This window comes from Equus asinus, chromosome 14 (assembly GCF_041296235.1).
Source record: "Equus asinus isolate D_3611 breed Donkey chromosome 14, EquAss-T2T_v2, whole genome shotgun sequence".
Classification (NCBI taxonomy): domain Eukaryota; kingdom Metazoa; phylum Chordata; class Mammalia; order Perissodactyla; family Equidae; genus Equus; species Equus asinus.
The window spans coordinates 28,363,434-28,381,669 of NC_091803.1; the positions used below are offsets into that span (position 1 = coordinate 28,363,434).

General features: G+C 42.0%; 1 protein-coding gene across 1 annotated transcript in view; it reads right to left on the reverse strand.

Moving 5' to 3' along the window:
- Positions 1-18,236, reverse strand: part of LCMT1 (leucine carboxyl methyltransferase 1) — a 50,545-nt gene that overhangs the window by 23,035 nt on the left and 9,274 nt on the right. Inside the window, exons 2-5 of the mRNA XM_044747035.2 lie at positions 10,523-10,614; positions 8,508-8,629; positions 3,762-3,838; positions 1,945-2,006 (exon numbers count right to left, since the gene is read on the reverse strand). Of these exons, the coding sequence (XP_044602970.1) occupies positions 1,945-2,006; positions 3,762-3,838; positions 8,508-8,629; positions 10,523-10,614 (353 nt within the window). The remainder of the gene's footprint in view (positions 1-1,944; positions 2,007-3,761; positions 3,839-8,507; positions 8,630-10,522; positions 10,615-18,236) is intronic.

The window sequence follows — 18,236 nt, forward strand, 5'->3', positions numbered from 1 at the left end:
TCTTCCTCTCACACACACACAAAATCGGCAATAAAAAGGTTGACAAGGGACCTTCATCAAAAACACATGTTCATGTTATAAAGTGTTCCTCTAAATTGAAAAGAAAAGGAACCAATGCAACTGGAAAAAAAAAGGGCAAAGAAAATAAAAAGGAAGTGTACAAAGTCATCTCAATGGCCAATAAAACTAAGGAAAGATACTCCCTCTCAATACCTTTCAAAGTTATATAAAATTTTAAAATAACAGGACATCATTTCAGCCTATCAGATCAGTAGAAATTTTAAAAAATTATAATACGCAGTGTAAGTGAGAATGTAGGGAAAGAGAATCCTCATCCACTCCAGTGAAAATACAAATTAGTAAACAGGATCTTGAAGAACAGTCGGGCAGTAACTAAAATTCATAATGGGCAATTCTTTGAGCAAACAATTCCTGCAAATATGCACACACACACACACACACACGTTTTCTACAACACTGTTTAATATAAAAACATAAAAAAGGCAGCAATCTAAATGACCATCAGTAGGAAACAGATTTTTAAAAATGGAATTTCCACACAAAGGAGTACTACAAGCCATTAGAAATAATGAGGTATACCCATATATGCTGATGTGAAAAGACAGCCATGATTTACTGGGTGTGAAAAGAGCAAGTTACAAAACAGTATGTATAAATTATTCACTGTTTATTAAAATTACATTTAAATCTAAGTTTAGAGTCCTTCATTCAACAAATACATAGTGAACTACAACATATATTTATTCGATGTGTATATACATTCATTCAACAAAAGTCTATGGAAACTCTTACGTGCCGGGCCCTGGATTACATTTATGTGTGCATCTATTTATCTATCTCTGGGTGTACTGCTCATCTGTAGGAGAAGACACTGAATAGTGGTTATCTTCTTGGGGTGGGTGAGATTATGGAGGGTCTTTACTTTCTATTCTACGTTGTTTCATCAAAAGGAATGCGAAGTATTAGATCTTTTGTTACAGATAACCATTCTGACACAAATATTAACCAAATATATAGAAAATTATGATAGTGAAAGTATGGAAAAGCAGAGGCCAGCAAATGGCAAAGCCTGAATAGGTTCTACTTCCAACTGTATGAGGGAAACCAAGGATGGGGGAGATGTTTTCTGTAAAAACTTAATTGTGAATGTCATCACCAGAAGGAAAGAAGGACTGAAGCACTGTGGCTGTGTGTAAAAGGCAGCTTATCGAGCTGTCTGATGTTTCTGTGTTATTGTATCGAGCATCCGAGACGACCATCCTCTCCAAGCATGTTTTCTGGCCTGAATTATTCATAAGCCCCTTGAACTTCTCTGTCAGACACAGACTGAAAATGATGGAAGATTCTGGAAGAGGTTTTCCATAAGTTGAAAGGCTTAGAGATGAGGAAAGTGTTGTTGGAAACACTCATAATTAAAACTTGAGGGGAAAAATTGACTGCAGGGGCTGAGGAGGTAACAGAAGTGAGGGAAGTAGGTAAGGTATAAGACAACGGAGAAGGGTGGGAACAGAAGTGGAGAACGCACGACCCCTCCAAACGAGGCGGCCACTGCTCAATTATTGCCACGTAGGAGTTCGGGTCTAATGTTGCCAGATGTAACTTTTCCAAGGAAAGCTGGAAATCAAGATTTTCATGAAAAATCTCCTGTTTTTGAAATGTAGGCAGCTAATTTAAATTTTTTTAAAAAGATTTAAGATTGGGGAGCTATGGACATTTAAGAAGAGTCATACAAGAAACTGTTCTAAATTCCTCCATGGTAACTGCAATAAAAGTCTAAATGTATCAGCAGAAGTACATGCTGTATGACATCGTGTGTACGCACACACATGCCCACAGATACAGACCATCTTTAAGAAGAAAAGGGGGAAAAAGCCAAAACAGTTACATAGTCTGTACTGTATCACTTAGGTCAAGGATACTTACCTATTTGAAGTGTCTCCTCTGAATGTAAGTCTAAAATGGGTTTTGATAGGAGAGACTTGAATCTATGGGAAGATGGGAGAGAGAAGGGTAAGACAAGTAGCTCATTTACTCTAAAAATGCAGAGGCCCACTACAGAGATGGGATTTGTATACTGCTACTGTTCAAAGCAAGGGCCACTACAGAAGGCCTTCTGTTTAATTACATTTGACCACGTACAGCAAAAATCCAGCGGATACAGGTCTCAGGTTAGGTCAGCTAAGCATTACACTCAGAATTTGATGTCAAATTGCAAACTGATCATGAAATACTTAGAAATAGCTACAGATAGGCTAGCACACATTTTCCAAATGTCCCAGCGTTTTTCAGGTCATCTCAAGTTTCTTGCCTCTTCTCAAAAAAAATTTTTAAGATAGCTATTGTTTCTCACAGATAACAAAAATTGACTTTCACTCAGACCTAAAGTTCAGTAACATTTATGTGATAACTCCCTCAATGAAGAATATGTAAAAAATCAGAAATCGGAGAGCCAAATTCATTATACCAATAACCATACACAAACTCCACTGTGGTTTTCACCCCAGGAAACCGTGTCTGGCCTTGATTTAGAGCCTACTTACTCTTATTTCACTCAGAGTTTTAAAAAGCTTAGTAGTACTTTGCAGTTCCCAGAGCACTAGAATTGCCATATATTATCCAAAAAGCCTATTTAATGTAAAATATAATTTTATATTTGGAAAGGGTAAAAAACTTATATTCCTAGGATAAACTAGAAAAAAAAAATTGAAAAATATTTCCAGTTTGTGAGGATTAGACATCTCTAAAGGACAGGTAGAAACTTTCACGCTTATTAAAATTTTTTTAAATATAAGAATTAGAATTTTATTTAAATGATTTTAAAAGGAGGGAGTACAGGTTAAAACTAAGTCACATGCCACATAACAACGTTTCAGTCAACTACAGACCGCATACGTGCTAGTGGTCCTTCAATATGAGCACCATATAGCCCAGGTGTATAGTAGGCTACACCATCTGGGACTGTGTAAGTGCACTCCACGATGTTCACATGACACTGAAATCACCTAGCAATGCATTTCTCAGAACGCATCCCTGTTACTGTTAGGGGACACACGACTGTACTGAGAAACCTTGACCTTGGGCTTGAAGTCAGGGTTTAAAGCTCAGCTCCACCCCTTCCTAGCCAGGTGACTTTAGGCAAATTAACTTAACTTCTTTGAGCCTCAGTTTCCTCATCTGTAAAAAGGGGCTAATAATAGCATCTAATTCACGAGTCTGCTCTGAGGATTGAATGAGACAATCCAAGTGAAGCATTTAACACGCAAAGCTCTCGGCAAAGATGAGCAAACTCATCATCTACAACTTTGCAAACTCCTTGAAACCTCGACTCAGAATGGCCCCCACATATCTCATATATAATAAATGATTAAGTTCAGTTTCCCATTCATTCATTCATTCAAAAAGTATTTACTACATATCTTTTCTGGACCAGGTACCTTTCTGTGCCCTGGGATAAAGAAGTAAACAAAACACACATTAGTGAATTTTAATTCAGATTACTAAACTATGATAGGTCACTTTTTAAGTGTTGAGAGAAGTTACATTAATGGAGAGAAGAGTCACAAGGGAGGGTATTTTTCATTTTGAAGACTGCAAGACACACTGGAATGAGGGTCTCGGGGCAAGAAAGCAAGTGAGGAGAGCAGGGCCCTAAAATGAGGTCTCTGGGACTCAGACCTGCTGTCTACTGAAGGCTGGTTCTGAATTCTACCAGGCTTTGTTCTGGCCAAAGCCACACTTACTTGATGCTGTGTAGCTTTCTCGTGACTATCACCGGAAAGTCAACTTCAAAATATTTCCTTGGGAGAAGACCCTCATCCTGAGAAAAAACACAGTTATCTTTATAATTATTTATTCAGTCATATATTCACTGATCATCCTCACAAACCAAGTACCAAGGCCCGAAGAGCAATGGGGTATTTAAGGATTTTAAATCAGAGGATGATATGGTCAGAAACATATTTTCTAAATTACTTTGGTCTCAGTATGAGGAACAGATGGCGGAAAAAATTAGGAGGTTACTGTGATTGTCCAGACAAGAAGTAATAGGCAGCCAGAACTGGGGGAGTGGCCACTGGGATGGAGTGGGGAGCAGCAGGAGGCACTCCGGAAGTAGGATGTTAACAGTAAGCAGCTTGAGACCAATTAGAGAGGGTCAGGAAATCAGTGTAGTGGGTTTGGACCAGAATCTTTTGGATGAAATGAAATAAAATAGCAAATACCAGAAAGCATCACATGAGGTGAGGGTAAGTACTATTTTGTAATATATTTATTTTTTTCTCTGACAGTGGAGTATACTGGGGTGGTGAAGGACAGGGACTCTGCAGCCCGGGCGGACAGGGTTCAAATCCCAGCTCCACCACTTGTTCACTCTGAGGGCTTGGGAAAGTCACTAAACTCCCTGGGTCAAGGCTTCCTCATTTGAAAAGTAGAGAAAATGATACCACCTCGTGGGGTTGTGAGGATTAATGAGGAAATACAGGAGTGAGAGAACAGGGCCTGCACCTAGTAAGCACCATGTGTGTATTCTTATTATTTACAGACATCAGTACATAGATGTGGGTGCTAGATTGGGATATACATTTATTTTTTACTGTGAGCTGCAATAAAAAAAAAACTGTGAAAACCTCACACATAGAGACACACACACACGGCCCTGCTTCCCCCTTCTGCTTTCCCTAGCTTGGCTGGTACAATACCCTCCTCCCGACAGTCACCCACTGGTCATCCTAGAATTCTCTCCATCTCCACCCTGTCTGATCAATCACTCAGCCCTGCCTGCTGACTATCCTAGAATGCATCCTCTCCTCTTCAGCTCTATCCCCAACTGCACAGACTATAACAACTTCCCTTTCTGATCTCTTTCAATGACACACTTCATGTTGCCTGCAGCAGCTCTTCCCACCTCTAAGATTTAGCTAAGATGCTGGGTGCTCCACAACCTGGCCGACCTGCCCACCTTCTGGCCTAGTACTCTTTTAACATCCCTGCTTCCATCTGTGCTTATATTCCAGAAATACAGAACTACTTATTTAAAAAGAAAGTTGCTGATATCCATAACCTGGTGGCGGCTTCAATAGAGGATGGGATAAAGAAAAAGGAGGAGTAAGGATGGCACCCTTGTTTCTGCCCTGAGCAACTGGGCAGGAGAGAGAACCATTTATGTAGACAGTAGTAAGAGATGGAGAGCAGTATGGAGGGGCAGCAGACCCCCTGATGGGACAGCATGATGAGAGTAGAAATCATGAGCAAGCATTTCCTAGTAGGAAGGTGACGCCTAAGGGCAAGTGTCAGAAATGTGAGATCCAGCTGCCCCACCCTATGCAGACACTGGTCCTCAGTTAAACTCCTAGGGGATCTGGAGGGGTGGGGGAGGAGGAAGGAAGAGAGGGAGGGAGAGAGGGAAGGATGGGGTAAGAGAAAGAGAGAGAGAAGAGAGGAAGGAAAGGAAGGTACGAGGGAGGCAGTGGTGGTGGGGGGGGGGGGGCCGGGGAATAAACAAGACAGTTTTCTGACATCAGAGGAGCTCCCGCCTATCAGCAGAGTAGGGCTATGTAATCTATTTGAAGATCCGTGGAGGACGTGTTTAGAGGATATGTGGAAATTGCACCTCCCACCTGGCGTGGTCCCCTGGCTGCACCAGCAGAGGCTTAGCTGCGAGTCAAGGCCTTCTGCTGCCACTGCTACATGAACTTGATCTGTATGATCTCAGAGGCCCAGGACTGGAGGGTTGAAGACTCCCATGTTCAGGCAGCGGGCAAGAATAGGGCAAGGGAGAGCCGGTATTGTCGTAAAGAATAAGGAGTGAGTGAAACCCATTAAGGGGTTTCCTAACTTTCTCTAGGAAATTCTACAAGACCTTTCAAGAACTTTTACTCACAGGGTATGGAAAGTTAAAGATAGTGTACAATGACAAGAATTAAAATCAAATGAATGATGGATAGCACAGAGTCCTACAACTCAAACGGGTCTTCTTACTTTGTAAAGAGCTTTCCCTGCAGTAGCTCACTTGATCCTCCTAACGATTCTGAATAAGAGGGCACTGTGGAAGGGAAGCTTCCAAAAGGCACACCTGGAGCTTTTAAGAAACAGACATCCTCTTTCTCGGCTTTCAGAAAAGGGCAAAATGGCTGTGGGAAGTGATACTTCCACTTTTTAGTCTGTGATTCTCTAGGCCCTTCTGACACTCCACTCCCAAGTAGCTCACACGTCTCAAGGAGGTAGGGAAGACACCCAAGACTGACTATAAGTACCAGAGGGCAGCCAGGAGGAAGGGTACCACTTAGTCTCAAAGCAGATCCAACATGGCCGACCGTTTCACAGGCCAGCAAAATTGACAATCCTTCCCCTACGTACTTGACCTTTCAGTTTGTAGAAACAGAATTCAAGAGACACCAAACAACTGAGGCCCCTTAAGAGTTTCACTCACTCTTTATTCTTTGTTTGGGACAATACTGGCTCTCCCTTGCCCTATTCTTGCCCGCTGCCCGAAGATGGGAGTCTTCAACCCTCCAGTCCTGGGCCCCTGAGATCATACAGACCAAACTCATACAGTAGTGACAGCAGAAAGCCTTGACTCACAGCTAAGCCTCTGCTGGGGCAACCAGGGGACCATCCAAGGTGGGAGGTGCATGAGACAACAAGACCAACAGACAAGATTTTCCTCACTCTTTTATAGGAGCACATATATTTCTAAAACAGGGATTAGCAAACTTTCTGTAAAGAGTCAGAAATAAGTATTTTAGCCTGTGAAGGCCAGACGGTCTCTGCCATAACTGCTGAACTCCGCAGTCACAGTGCTAAAGCAGCCACAGATAATATGGAAATAAATGGGAGTGGCTGCATCCCATAAAACTTGATTTCTAAAAATAGATGGCAGGCTGGATTTGGCCCACGCAACCTCTGCTCCAAAAGAGCAAACATAATAATTGTTTTTCAAAAAAAAGGAACTTCAGATTTTAAAAAATCCCTTCAGACCAATATGATTATCAAACAAAACAAAAAACTTCCACAAAAGACTTTCAGACCCTGTGCTCTTCTCCTTCCTCACTACTGACAGACAACCTTTTTCTTGGAAGGAGCACGTAAGCCTCTGTGTACCTTGCTCAGAAATAAAGATCTCAGATTTATTAATTATTAACTCACTTGCAAGACAGGGGAAAAAACCAAACCATGTGACCAGTCAAAAGGGCGTCAGGCCCAAAGGAGGGATTTCTCCAGCGGCCCCTGTGAACACTGACCCGGCACATTCGCTTACGCTGCATTCTCTTCCAGTTCCTTCTGCTACGCCCCAGTCCCTGCCTTACAGAGGCACAATCAACCTACAGAAAGGAACCCCTGGGACACCCACAGGGCTGTGTGTAGAGGAAAGGGGAAGGAGTCTGGAGTTCGATGAGCTGGGCTCCAATGTTTGTTCCACATTCCAGTGCCACCAGATATGCAATTTGGGGGAAGACACAAGCTCTCGCAGCCCCACTTTCCCCATCTGTGTAAAACTCTCCCCTCTCACAGAGATCTCATGTTAATTCGTGAGGCCATGTATGTAAAAGCACCTCATAAATGTTAGTTATCTTATCCTAAATGAAGAATGCAGAGGCAAACATTTAATACTAAGACCATGTTGATGCCACTGACTTCTCGCTTGAGTAAGAGAAAGGCTGGGAGCTCTGATGACTAAAGACCATCTTATCAGGTGAGCTGATTAGGGACAAAACAGATATGCAGGTCGCGTTATGCCCACACACTCTAATTTACCTTGGTGTACATCTGGAGAAATCTGGAGAAATGCACATACCCATTACTGCCACATGACTGACCTGACAGAAGACCCTAAAAAAATCTGTACAAACCTACAAAAAAGAAAACATGATCAGTGGAATCTTCGTAGGGCAAAGGTTTGAAGGCAAAATTCCACCCCAGGAGTCAAAGCCCAGTGCTTTCATCCTGCTTCTGCCAGTAATGAGACCCAAGTTTCCTGTCCTGTGAATGCAATTACACCTGCTCTTGAATCCTAACAGAGCAGGTAAAGGATCAAATCAGAGATTGGCTACAAAAGGGCTTTGTATCATATTGTCATCGCCCAGCTAAATTTTACCTAAACACTGCTATGCTGACAATAAAATCTTAGTTATTATCAAAATTACAAACGCATGTGCTCTTTGTCTCAGCAATTCCACTGGTAGAATTTTCTCTCCTGATATATTTCCACACATGCAGGGGGAAATATATACAAAGATTTTTATTATAACCCTGTTTGTAACAGCAAAAGATGAGAAACAACCCACATATCCTTCACTAGGGCCCCGGTGAGATAAAGTACGGGGCTGATGGGGGTTGTGGGGGGTGTGCAAGCAGGTGGGGACAATGGTGGGAGACAGGCTGTCACTGCATCCCTTTTAATATAGTTTTAAAAGTTTTGAATATGGTGAAAATCTTCACAAAATCAAATTTAAACAACTGGGGAAAGAAGAGGGGGAATTTTAACTTACCTTTAATGTCCAGAAGGCGGTATCCATCCCAGCCCCCAGGTTTATAATTTGGCACTGACATTCTGTCTTCTGTAGAAATGCCTTTATAAGTTGCCGGATGCCATGGACACGAGCAAAATATCCTAACAGAGAGAGACAGAAACAAGCTGTCACTCAGCGATGAGAAATAATCCCTGCAAAGCTCTCTGCAGCAGGAGAGCCAAACAGAGCACTTCTGCCCTTCCTTGGGGTCAGTGGATTATCCGTGACTTTATAGGAGAAATAGCAAATTTTAAATTCTTTTTTTTTCAGCCGTTTGAACCAAAGTAAGTACAATCTATTTAATGGTAGAATTAACTATCCTAAGAAAAATAAAATGCACTATAATTTTACTTACGAAAGACAAGTATTTTACATCAAAACATCTGATCTAAATGTTCCTCTAGGAAGTGTGCCTTTTCATAGCTATAGTAAAAGCTACTTAGTTCTGTGGTAAAACTCGAAATTGCAAGATCATATGGAAAATAGTATTTTTAGGTCAGGATATTGGATGGATGAGTGTCAAAGCAAAGAACGCCACACTTCTTATTGTGTTCCTGTCATCTCCTGTATGGGTTAGAGCCTCGGTGTCTGTAACATGGCATCACAGATTGGGGGAGGAATGCTTGTCTAACAAATTGACTTGTTAAGCTCTGGGGTGGGGAGCTGGGCAAAGGACATGAGAAATAAAGAAGAACAAAGGAAGATAAAGTCTGTCTGTGTTGTAAGGCTGGCTGCTCTAAGTGTGACTATTTCAAGAACAAAATTTGAGAGTGGCATTTAGAAACTTTTATTGTGGGTCTGGCCCTGTGGCTGAGTGGTTAAGTTCGCATGCTGTGCTTTGGCGGCCCAGGGTTTCACTGGTTTGGATCCTGGGTGCGGACATGGCACCACTCGTCAGGCCATGCTCAGGTGGCATCCCACATAGCACAACCGAGGCACAACTAGAATATACAACTATGTACCGGGGGGCTTTGGGGAGAAGAAAAAAAAAAAGAAGACTGGCAACACACGTTAGCGCAAGGTGCCAATCTTTAAAAAAAAAAGTTTTATTGCAATTTGACAGAGGAATCTTATGCCTGTGGAATCTACTAATAATAATTTGGGCTTGTATTTTGCCTGTCTTATTCATTTTATTTTTCTAGTAAATCATTTTTATTGTATTTTACAGAAATGTCATCCACAATGGATTGGATACTGGGGAAAAAAGATCATCACCACACACTGTTTGGGAAGCACTCTCCTATTGGGCTGCAGGTCCCCAGTACAGAGGCAAACCCAGGCGGAGGAAGAAGGAAGGAAGGAGGGCTGACATGCTGCCCGAGGAACAGAGTCAAGCGCCATGGTGCGTCCCTCTGCAGCATTGCGAAGGAAATCTGCCTCAAGAGCACAGGAGGGAGGCTTAAGGCCTCTTTGCCAGGCCTCGCCCAATCTTACGGATGCCTGGATTCACCCTCAGCTCAAAGGAAATACCGTGTCCTTATTCTCAGGAACCTCCACTTCAAAATTTCTTTGTATTTCTGAAAGAACCTACCTCAGGATCCATCCTTAGGGCCAAGATTTCCAGCACACACAAGAAATACCTGGTCAGTTTCTCAGTCTGGCTGAGGCTACGCCACACTCCTGTCTCAAATTCTTTGACTTCCTTGATGGAAATTATTTGCAGAGCCTAATACTGTGACTAACACTTTAGTAAGGCAGCAAAATAGACCATTCACAGTAAAAGATATATGCATGGCTTTTAAACATATGAAAATGATCTTCAACCTTACCCATAAATAGGAGGAATATAAAATAAAATTACTATAACATTTTTCAAGTATCAGATTAACAGATTCAACAGTTCCATAATACACTGTGTTGGTGAGGATGTTGGGAAATTAGCACTCCATATACTAGTGGAGAGAGTGCACACCGGAACTCTCTAAGAATGAATCCCTAAAACCTCAGGCCTCTCGGCTGATGAGGAGATGTTGGGGAGGGGGATGGTCACTTGCCTCTGTTAATCTCAGGGGCCTTCCTCTCTTTAGACAGTCTCACAAAATGCTGGATGTAAGGGTCATGCCAGTAGCCAATGCTTACTGCAAACCTGAAAGGGATGAAAAAGGAGGCAGGTGAGTAGAGAACAGGTTCAGGCCAGGTTCCCAGGAGCCAGATCAAGGATTGAGAGGAAAATTATCTCCCTCAAAAGGCCAATCAATGCACATATAGTGCTCCTCTACAAATTTAAACATACTCATCCATCCATTTTTTTATTCATATACATGCCCATCACATTTCCCACAGTGGTCATTTCTTACCTCTCTCTTTCCTCATGTCGCTAATTCCTTTCCCAGAAGCCTAAAGAGCAAATAACCTCACCTCATACTTCACACAGATCACTTACAACTATTTATTTACTTAGCAAACTCACTGGCCAGATCTAGTCAGATAACTCCACTCAACCAAACGTGCTGTGTCCAGAGAAGGGAGACCCAGAAGTATCTGGCAAACATCACTAACAACTACCTAACTACTTCTCTCAACTCTGTGTTAAGTGCCAGTCATTTCATGTCCCTTAAGGAGGTCATAGTGGGGAAACCAGGGGAAAGTAAACAAAATAGCTACAACCTGGAAAATGCTATGGTAGCCTAAACTCTCTCTCAGTGTACACCACAAGGAATTAAGGTTTTAGTGTTCCAAGCCTAGGAGCTGAAGCCCAGATTACCACTGGAAGTCTTCTGGCAACCATGAGTGGAACCAGCACCGGGACAACTGAGAAGTCATGGAAGGAACCTGGATCCCTAAGGCAATGCCATGCCACACCCCTGTGGACCTGGAGCCTGCTCTACCTCTCAACAGATACTTTGTGAGATAATAAACGTCTTCACCATTTGAGCCAACTTGAGCCCGGCTTCTGTTACTTGCAGGCTGAAGCATCCTAAGTGAGATCCCAAATAATACACTCATCTCCATGTTGCTTGATAAATAAGCTGAAAATTAAGATATGGGCGTGTGTGAGTGTGTGTGTGTGTGTGTGTGTGTGTGTGTGTATGGAATCTCACCCAGCTGGATTCTGAGGCCCCAGAAGCAGATACCATCTTTTCTTTACATCTACTCACAAGGCTTGCTGCTGCCTTGACTGCAATAGGTGCTGACTTCCCTACAAACATGTCCCCCACAGTCTCTCCATCCATATTTCTACATCCATAGACACTCATAAGGAAGCATGTGTTCAGCTACTCGATGCAGGAACTCAGCACAGAAACACACAAAGACTCACTAAGGGACACAATGTGCTATAAGCCCAGATGTTCAAGGAAAACAGCAGACCCACGAGTTTTACAGAGTAAACCTGCTCAGTGATCTAAAACAGTGCTTTTCCAACAGTGAGCTGTTTTAATATGAAATCAGTTTAATACTATACAAGTCTGCATTTAAAAAAACAAAGTAAAACGGAAAATATAAGCATGCATTACACATAGTAAGGGTTAAGACTGTTTCGTGAAGCTTTTGTTTCAAGCACATGTTGGGGGTCTAAGTGCAATGAAATGTGTTTTCTCACTGTTGGTGGCCATGTGATGAACACTGATTTCAAAGGAATCCTCTGGTGCCATCTGGCGGTAAAAGCCATACCTGCAGTTGAGGCAGGAGTGGTAGAGCAGTGATGAGAACACAAACCAAACAGGTTAAGGGTAGGAAGCGGACTCAGAAATGATCTAGTCAACTCCAATATCCAGCGCAAGAATGCTTTCAACAGTATTAAGCCACTGCTTGACTACTCCCCACAAAGAAGGCACTCACTCCACTGCTAAGCAACTGCTGAAAAGCTGGTCAATTTGCCTCCCTCTAAGCTCTCCTTCCTAGACTTATTATTGCCTCTTGGATAACAAGGAGCAGTTTCTATTCCTCTCAGTTCTGTATTATCAGTCAATTAAATACTATTGATTCAGTCAAGCAATATTTATTGAGTGTCTGCTAAGTGCCAGGCATTGGAGATACAGTGGCGACAAGACAGACAAGGGACAGAGACAAACATAAATAAGAGATTATAACAAATGAAGGATTCAACAGTATGGAGGATAGAGGGACCTACTTTAGAGAAGGTGAAAGGGAAGGCCTCTCTGAAAAGGGGATGCTGAGTTGAGTCCTAGGGAATTGGAGAAAGTCAGCTGTGCAAAGGCATTCCAGACGGGAGCAACAGCAGATAGAAACGCTGTGGGGTGGGAATGGACTGGGAGCGTTCTAGTATCGGGAAGTAGGCCTGGGGGCTGGAGAACAGTAGAAAACAGGAAAAACCAGAGAGGACTCTAGAGAGAGAAGCCAGCTGAGGTCACAGAGGGCCTGGCAGGAGCCTGGGACTGATCTCAACAGCACGCTGGACGTGGTCAGTGATGCGCAGCACAAAAGGTGGGGAGATGCAACAGGACGTAACACAAGTACATCTGATCCTAGTTCCCACAATTCCTGCTTCCTGGTGTTTCTAACACGTGTTTCTTTCTGATCTTCAAATCAAGATGACTGCCAGTGGTGTCCATGTCTCGAGGAAAAAGGACCTCACTGATTTGCCTATGAGATTGGCCAAGATAAAAGGATTTACAACACACTGTGGGAAAGAGTAAGGAAGAGAGTGCTGCTGGGCACTGCTGATGGGAGTTCTGAGGCTAATGAGCATGTTTCAGGACTTATAGGCCATCAAGTGGCGATTAGCTGAGCAAATGACAGTGCATCCACACAATGAAATACTAACCAATCTTGAAAACATAAACTAAAAGAACTGGACATGGCAAGATGGTCAAGATACACTTTTCAGAGAAAAAGGTACAACCAAAAATATATGTAGCGTATGTGCCACAAATACGTGTGTTACCGTGCCAGGTTCGCTTTTGCCTGCCACCTGGAAAGCCAAATACAGAGATGACGAGATTGCAGCAAACAGAGAGTTTAATCACAAGACAGCCACGTGAGGAAGCAAGAGCATGAGTCTCAAATCCACTTCCCCGAAAATAGGAACTCAAGGATATTTATGGGATAGTGGGGCAAGGTGGTCTGAAATGTGGAGATAAGTCACTGGAGGCGAGGAGAGGTAAAGTAATCGATGATGTGTGCATGCACAGTCAGACTTCATGCCTCTTCAGAGGACGCATGCTCACAAAATGGCAGTATGAACCTGATGTGAGGGTGGAGTTTTTAGCCTCCTGACATGAAAAGGTCACCTATCAGATATCTGTGTGGGTCCAGCTGATGAGTTGGTGGTCTCAACTGGCCTGGAGTGGACAAAGGGGTTCTAATTCTGAAAAACAGTCTAAACACCCATTACCCTGGTGACCCAGGCTCCAGGGAGATGTTATCTATAGGAACCTAGAGGGAGTCAGCATACTGCCTAAACAGCACAGTTAACAATGGGTAGGATAAACAGCTAAAAGCTATAATGAGTAATTGCAAAAAGGAAAAAGAACATTAGTTCCTGGCTACTTAATCATCAATGGCTAACTGGTTGCCAGTGTCATATGTGTATGTCTGTAAATACAGAGAAGGAGTGAAGGACTAATTGGTATCAAAATGTTAATGATTATCTCTGAGATTTCTGGGTTTTTTTAAAATGTATCTATGTTTTTAAAATTTGTACACTAACAACCACATGCCATATCTCATTATATCTAAAATGCAATCAATTGTAAGACTGAAAAAAGAAAGAAAATACACTGCCAATTAGTTTTTCTTATCACTTAGAATTTTAATTTTGTGGTTATTGAAAAAGCTCTTTTAGACTTCTTTAAACAGATGACCGTCATCTCTCTCTCGTACACACACAAAAAGGAAAAGATGAGGGAAATAAGTTGATTAAGTCTTCACTTTCAGGATATCTGTGAGTTTCCACACAGTATCGACCTTCATGCCATCGAGGGTGTTGGGGACACCGCATTTCTTAAGAGACCATCATCATCTCTCTCTCAGATTTTCTTCCAAGCTGCTGCCCCTCACTCTGTAAGTTTTGATACCTTTTCCTGATCTCATCAGAAGGTATCAATGGATGGTTTTCAAACAGCAATCAGGATTTGTGCCCTTCTTCAAATGGCCCTTAAATGGTATGGGGACAAAAGCATCCAGGGGCTGTGGTTGCAGAGGTCCAGCCCTGCCACCAGGAATAACGACCATGTCCACTTGCACAGGTAATGGCAACTCTAACACAACCTGACAGTGACTGCAGGACACATCAAGAATAAATCACATCTGATTTCAAAAAAGTTAAAAGGCAAAAACACATGTGTCACAGAATCAATCAAACACAGCATTGCTTCACAAGAAGAAAACAGTAACAAACATAAAAGGCAAATATTAAACTAGGAAAAATATCTGCGACACACCACAAAGTATTAACATCCTTTCAGTATAAAGGACTAATAAATTAGTAAGAAAAAAACCCTAATATCCAAGAAGGAAAAAAAGGACAAAAGACAAAAAAAAAGAACAATTCACAAAAGAAATCCAACTGATCAATGAACACACATATCAGCTCTATCAATAATTTTTTAAAAAGCACAATGAAAGCAAAAGCAGAGAGCAGTACTTCTCCTATCAAATTGGCAACAGAACTATTTTTTAACAGAAGCTGGCGCTGGAGAGGGCTGAGGAGGATGGCACTCAACACCGCCGCCAGAACGATCAACTGGCACAGTCACGTCCAAGGCACCGTGGCAACAGGTACAAAAAGCCAGAAAAACATGTGCACACAATGACAGAACAATCCCACTTCTGGGATCTTATCCTAAGGAAACAAGAATGGACACAAAGATTTTTGTACAAGAATACTGAACCTGGAATTATCGCATCAGGTGAACAAAGCAGAATACAAAATTACATATACAGGATGCTCCCAATTTTGCTAGAATGAACATATACATATACATAAAGACTGTCCAGAGTAGATACCAAAAATCTAATACTACTTATCTCCATACCACGATCTTGTGCATCTTGTTTGCTGTCCATTCCCATTAGTCCTCTGTTCCCAAAACCCAGAGAACATCCCTTCTACTTGTATGTCCTAATTTCATGTTTGAAACCCAGATGCAAAGAATCAAACATCTCAGATTTAGACAGACCTTAAAAATTTTCTCAATTTCATTCAATCCACTACTACTCTAAAAATTTTCATGATATTCACATACCACATGTTCAATTTTATATGTCTTGAAATCAACTACCTTTTTTTTAATACTCAGGTCTGATATGCTACCAAATATCTTCTTCTAACACATTCTGTAATAAATACCTAATTATTTAAATTTAAAATACCAGTCTGTGTACCGCCTAAAACCATCTCACATTCCTCCCGTGGGAAACACTGACCTGGCCCAACCCCTATCTATTCATCCAAGAAAGATTTACTGACTCTGTCCCATCTGCGTGGGTGTCAACTGCCACAATGGGAATTTCATGGCAAAGGTGTGAAAAAGCCTCCCATAGGCATCCCTTCATCAGAGGGTTCAGGGCACGAGAAGGTGCCCTCTCTGCTCGCTGGCTGATGAGGATCAAGGCTGGGTTGGTTCATTTTACTTCTAATCAACACTCACTGAGTGCTCACTAGGCGCCAAGCGTTATTCTAAACGCTTAACACACAGGAACACATAACCCTCCTAACAAGCCTACACGGAAGGCACTGCTTTACACACAGATGTTAAGGTAGTTTCCTCAAGCTGTGCAACCTTGCAGAGAACTTCATTCTGCTGCTTTTCAAACCTACTTACCCACCTGATCTAGACCCCTCTCCCAATACTTCAGTTGTTTACGTCATGTGTATCTGTTGGTGAGCGTGTTTGTGTACCTGTTTGTATATACATACACATGTACAGCAATACACATACACATATATACACGTGTGCATGTATACATCATCAAAAATACAGTTTTGAAAAGACAGTTCACAAAAGAAGATACAGGAATGGCCAACAAGCACACAGAAAGATGTTTAACATTGTTAGTTGCCAGGGAAATGCAATTTAAAACCATAATGAAATGCTATTTCACACCCAATGACAATACCGAATGTTAACAAGGATATGAAGCAATGGCAGTTTTGATATATTGCTGGTGTAAACTGATAAACCACTTTGGAAATTAGTCTGGCAATTAAAATACATACCCACCCTCTGACTAAGCAATTCCACTCCTAGACATTTATCCAAGAGAAATGAAAGACATATAATAATGTCCATTGCAGGCTATTCACAATGGCCAAAAACTGGATACAACTCATCCATAATCAGGTGAATGGATGAACTAATCAGAGTATATTCACACAACATAAAAAGGAGCAAACTACTTTACACTGACAAAGGTTCTCTCCCTGACCAAACCCTGGCCAGGCTCCTCTGAGCCCTCTTCTCGACAGGCCTCAAACTTGGTTTATTCTATAAAGACTTGAACAAACACTAAGATAGCTTCTAACAGCTCAAAGCCACACCCCTAGGATGACGCTAGTCCCCCTTGAAGTGCCCGCCTAAGAAAACTCAACGCTGGCAAAAGCATTTACTGTTTGTTCCAACCAACACTTAAAGACAGGGCCCCAGTCTCCCAGGTAGCAAATTCCGATGGTTTCACATGGACCAATCCCTCCTTCCCACTTTGTGTAATTTTTCTCTTCTCTGACTCTACTCATTATTCTCCTTACTCCCTCATTCTCCCTTTAAAATGCCCTCTGTACAAATCAAAGTTGGGTTTAGTTCACACTGGAGTCTTTTCTTTATTGTAGTAGTTATTAGTGATTAAAATCTGTCCTTACCACTTTAACTACAATCTGGCTTTGTTGATCTTTGACAGTGCACACAACATGGATGAATCTCAAAGAACACGTTGAGTGAAAGAAGACACAGAAAGAATACATACCATATGATTCCACTGACATGACGTTCAAGAATAGGTGAATCTAATCAATCGTGGCCGAAATCAAAAAAGGACTGTTAGGTGGAGGTTGGAAGACTAACCAGAAAGAGATACAGGGCAAATTTCTGGAGTTTCAGAAATACTTTATATCTTGTTTTTGGTGGTGGTAACAGATATATACAGTTGTCAGCACTCATCAAACTGAACACTGACAACTTGAGCTTTTTATTATATAAATTATCTTCCTCTCTCCCCCTCCCTCCCACCTCCCTCTTCTTCCCCGCCCCCCACCTCCCACCCCCCAATTTCTCTTAAGAATACCTGGGGAAATTTGGGGGGAAAAAAGATAAGATGAGAAATGTAGTTGACCCTCCAAGTTCCCTTTTCAATATCCACTCACCCCTTTCTCCTTACAAAGAGGACCCCAATTTTGTTTGAGGTATCAATCTACCCAAGTAGAAATTCTCACCTCCCCACGCGTTCCTGCAGCCAGGGGTGGGGCCACATGTCCTAGTTCTGGCTAAGGAGAAGTACATAGAAGCCTACAGGGTAGGGTTTCCCATAAAGCTATTGCTTTCCTGATGAAAAGGGACAGACTCAGACACATGTCTTTTGTTAGTACCCCTTGCTTTTCTTTCTTCCTGGAGCACAGCTGCTCACACAGACTAAAAAATTCTGATATTCCCTGGTACAAACCTATTCTTACCCTGTGAAACAAGCTATGGGAGCTCTGAATCAATTCACAACTAAGTAACTTTGCGAGTCAAAGTTTTCAGGCATCAAAATGAAAAAAAAGCAATTTCAACTGGAACTCAAGAATGACAAATGTATTGCTGTGTTAAAATA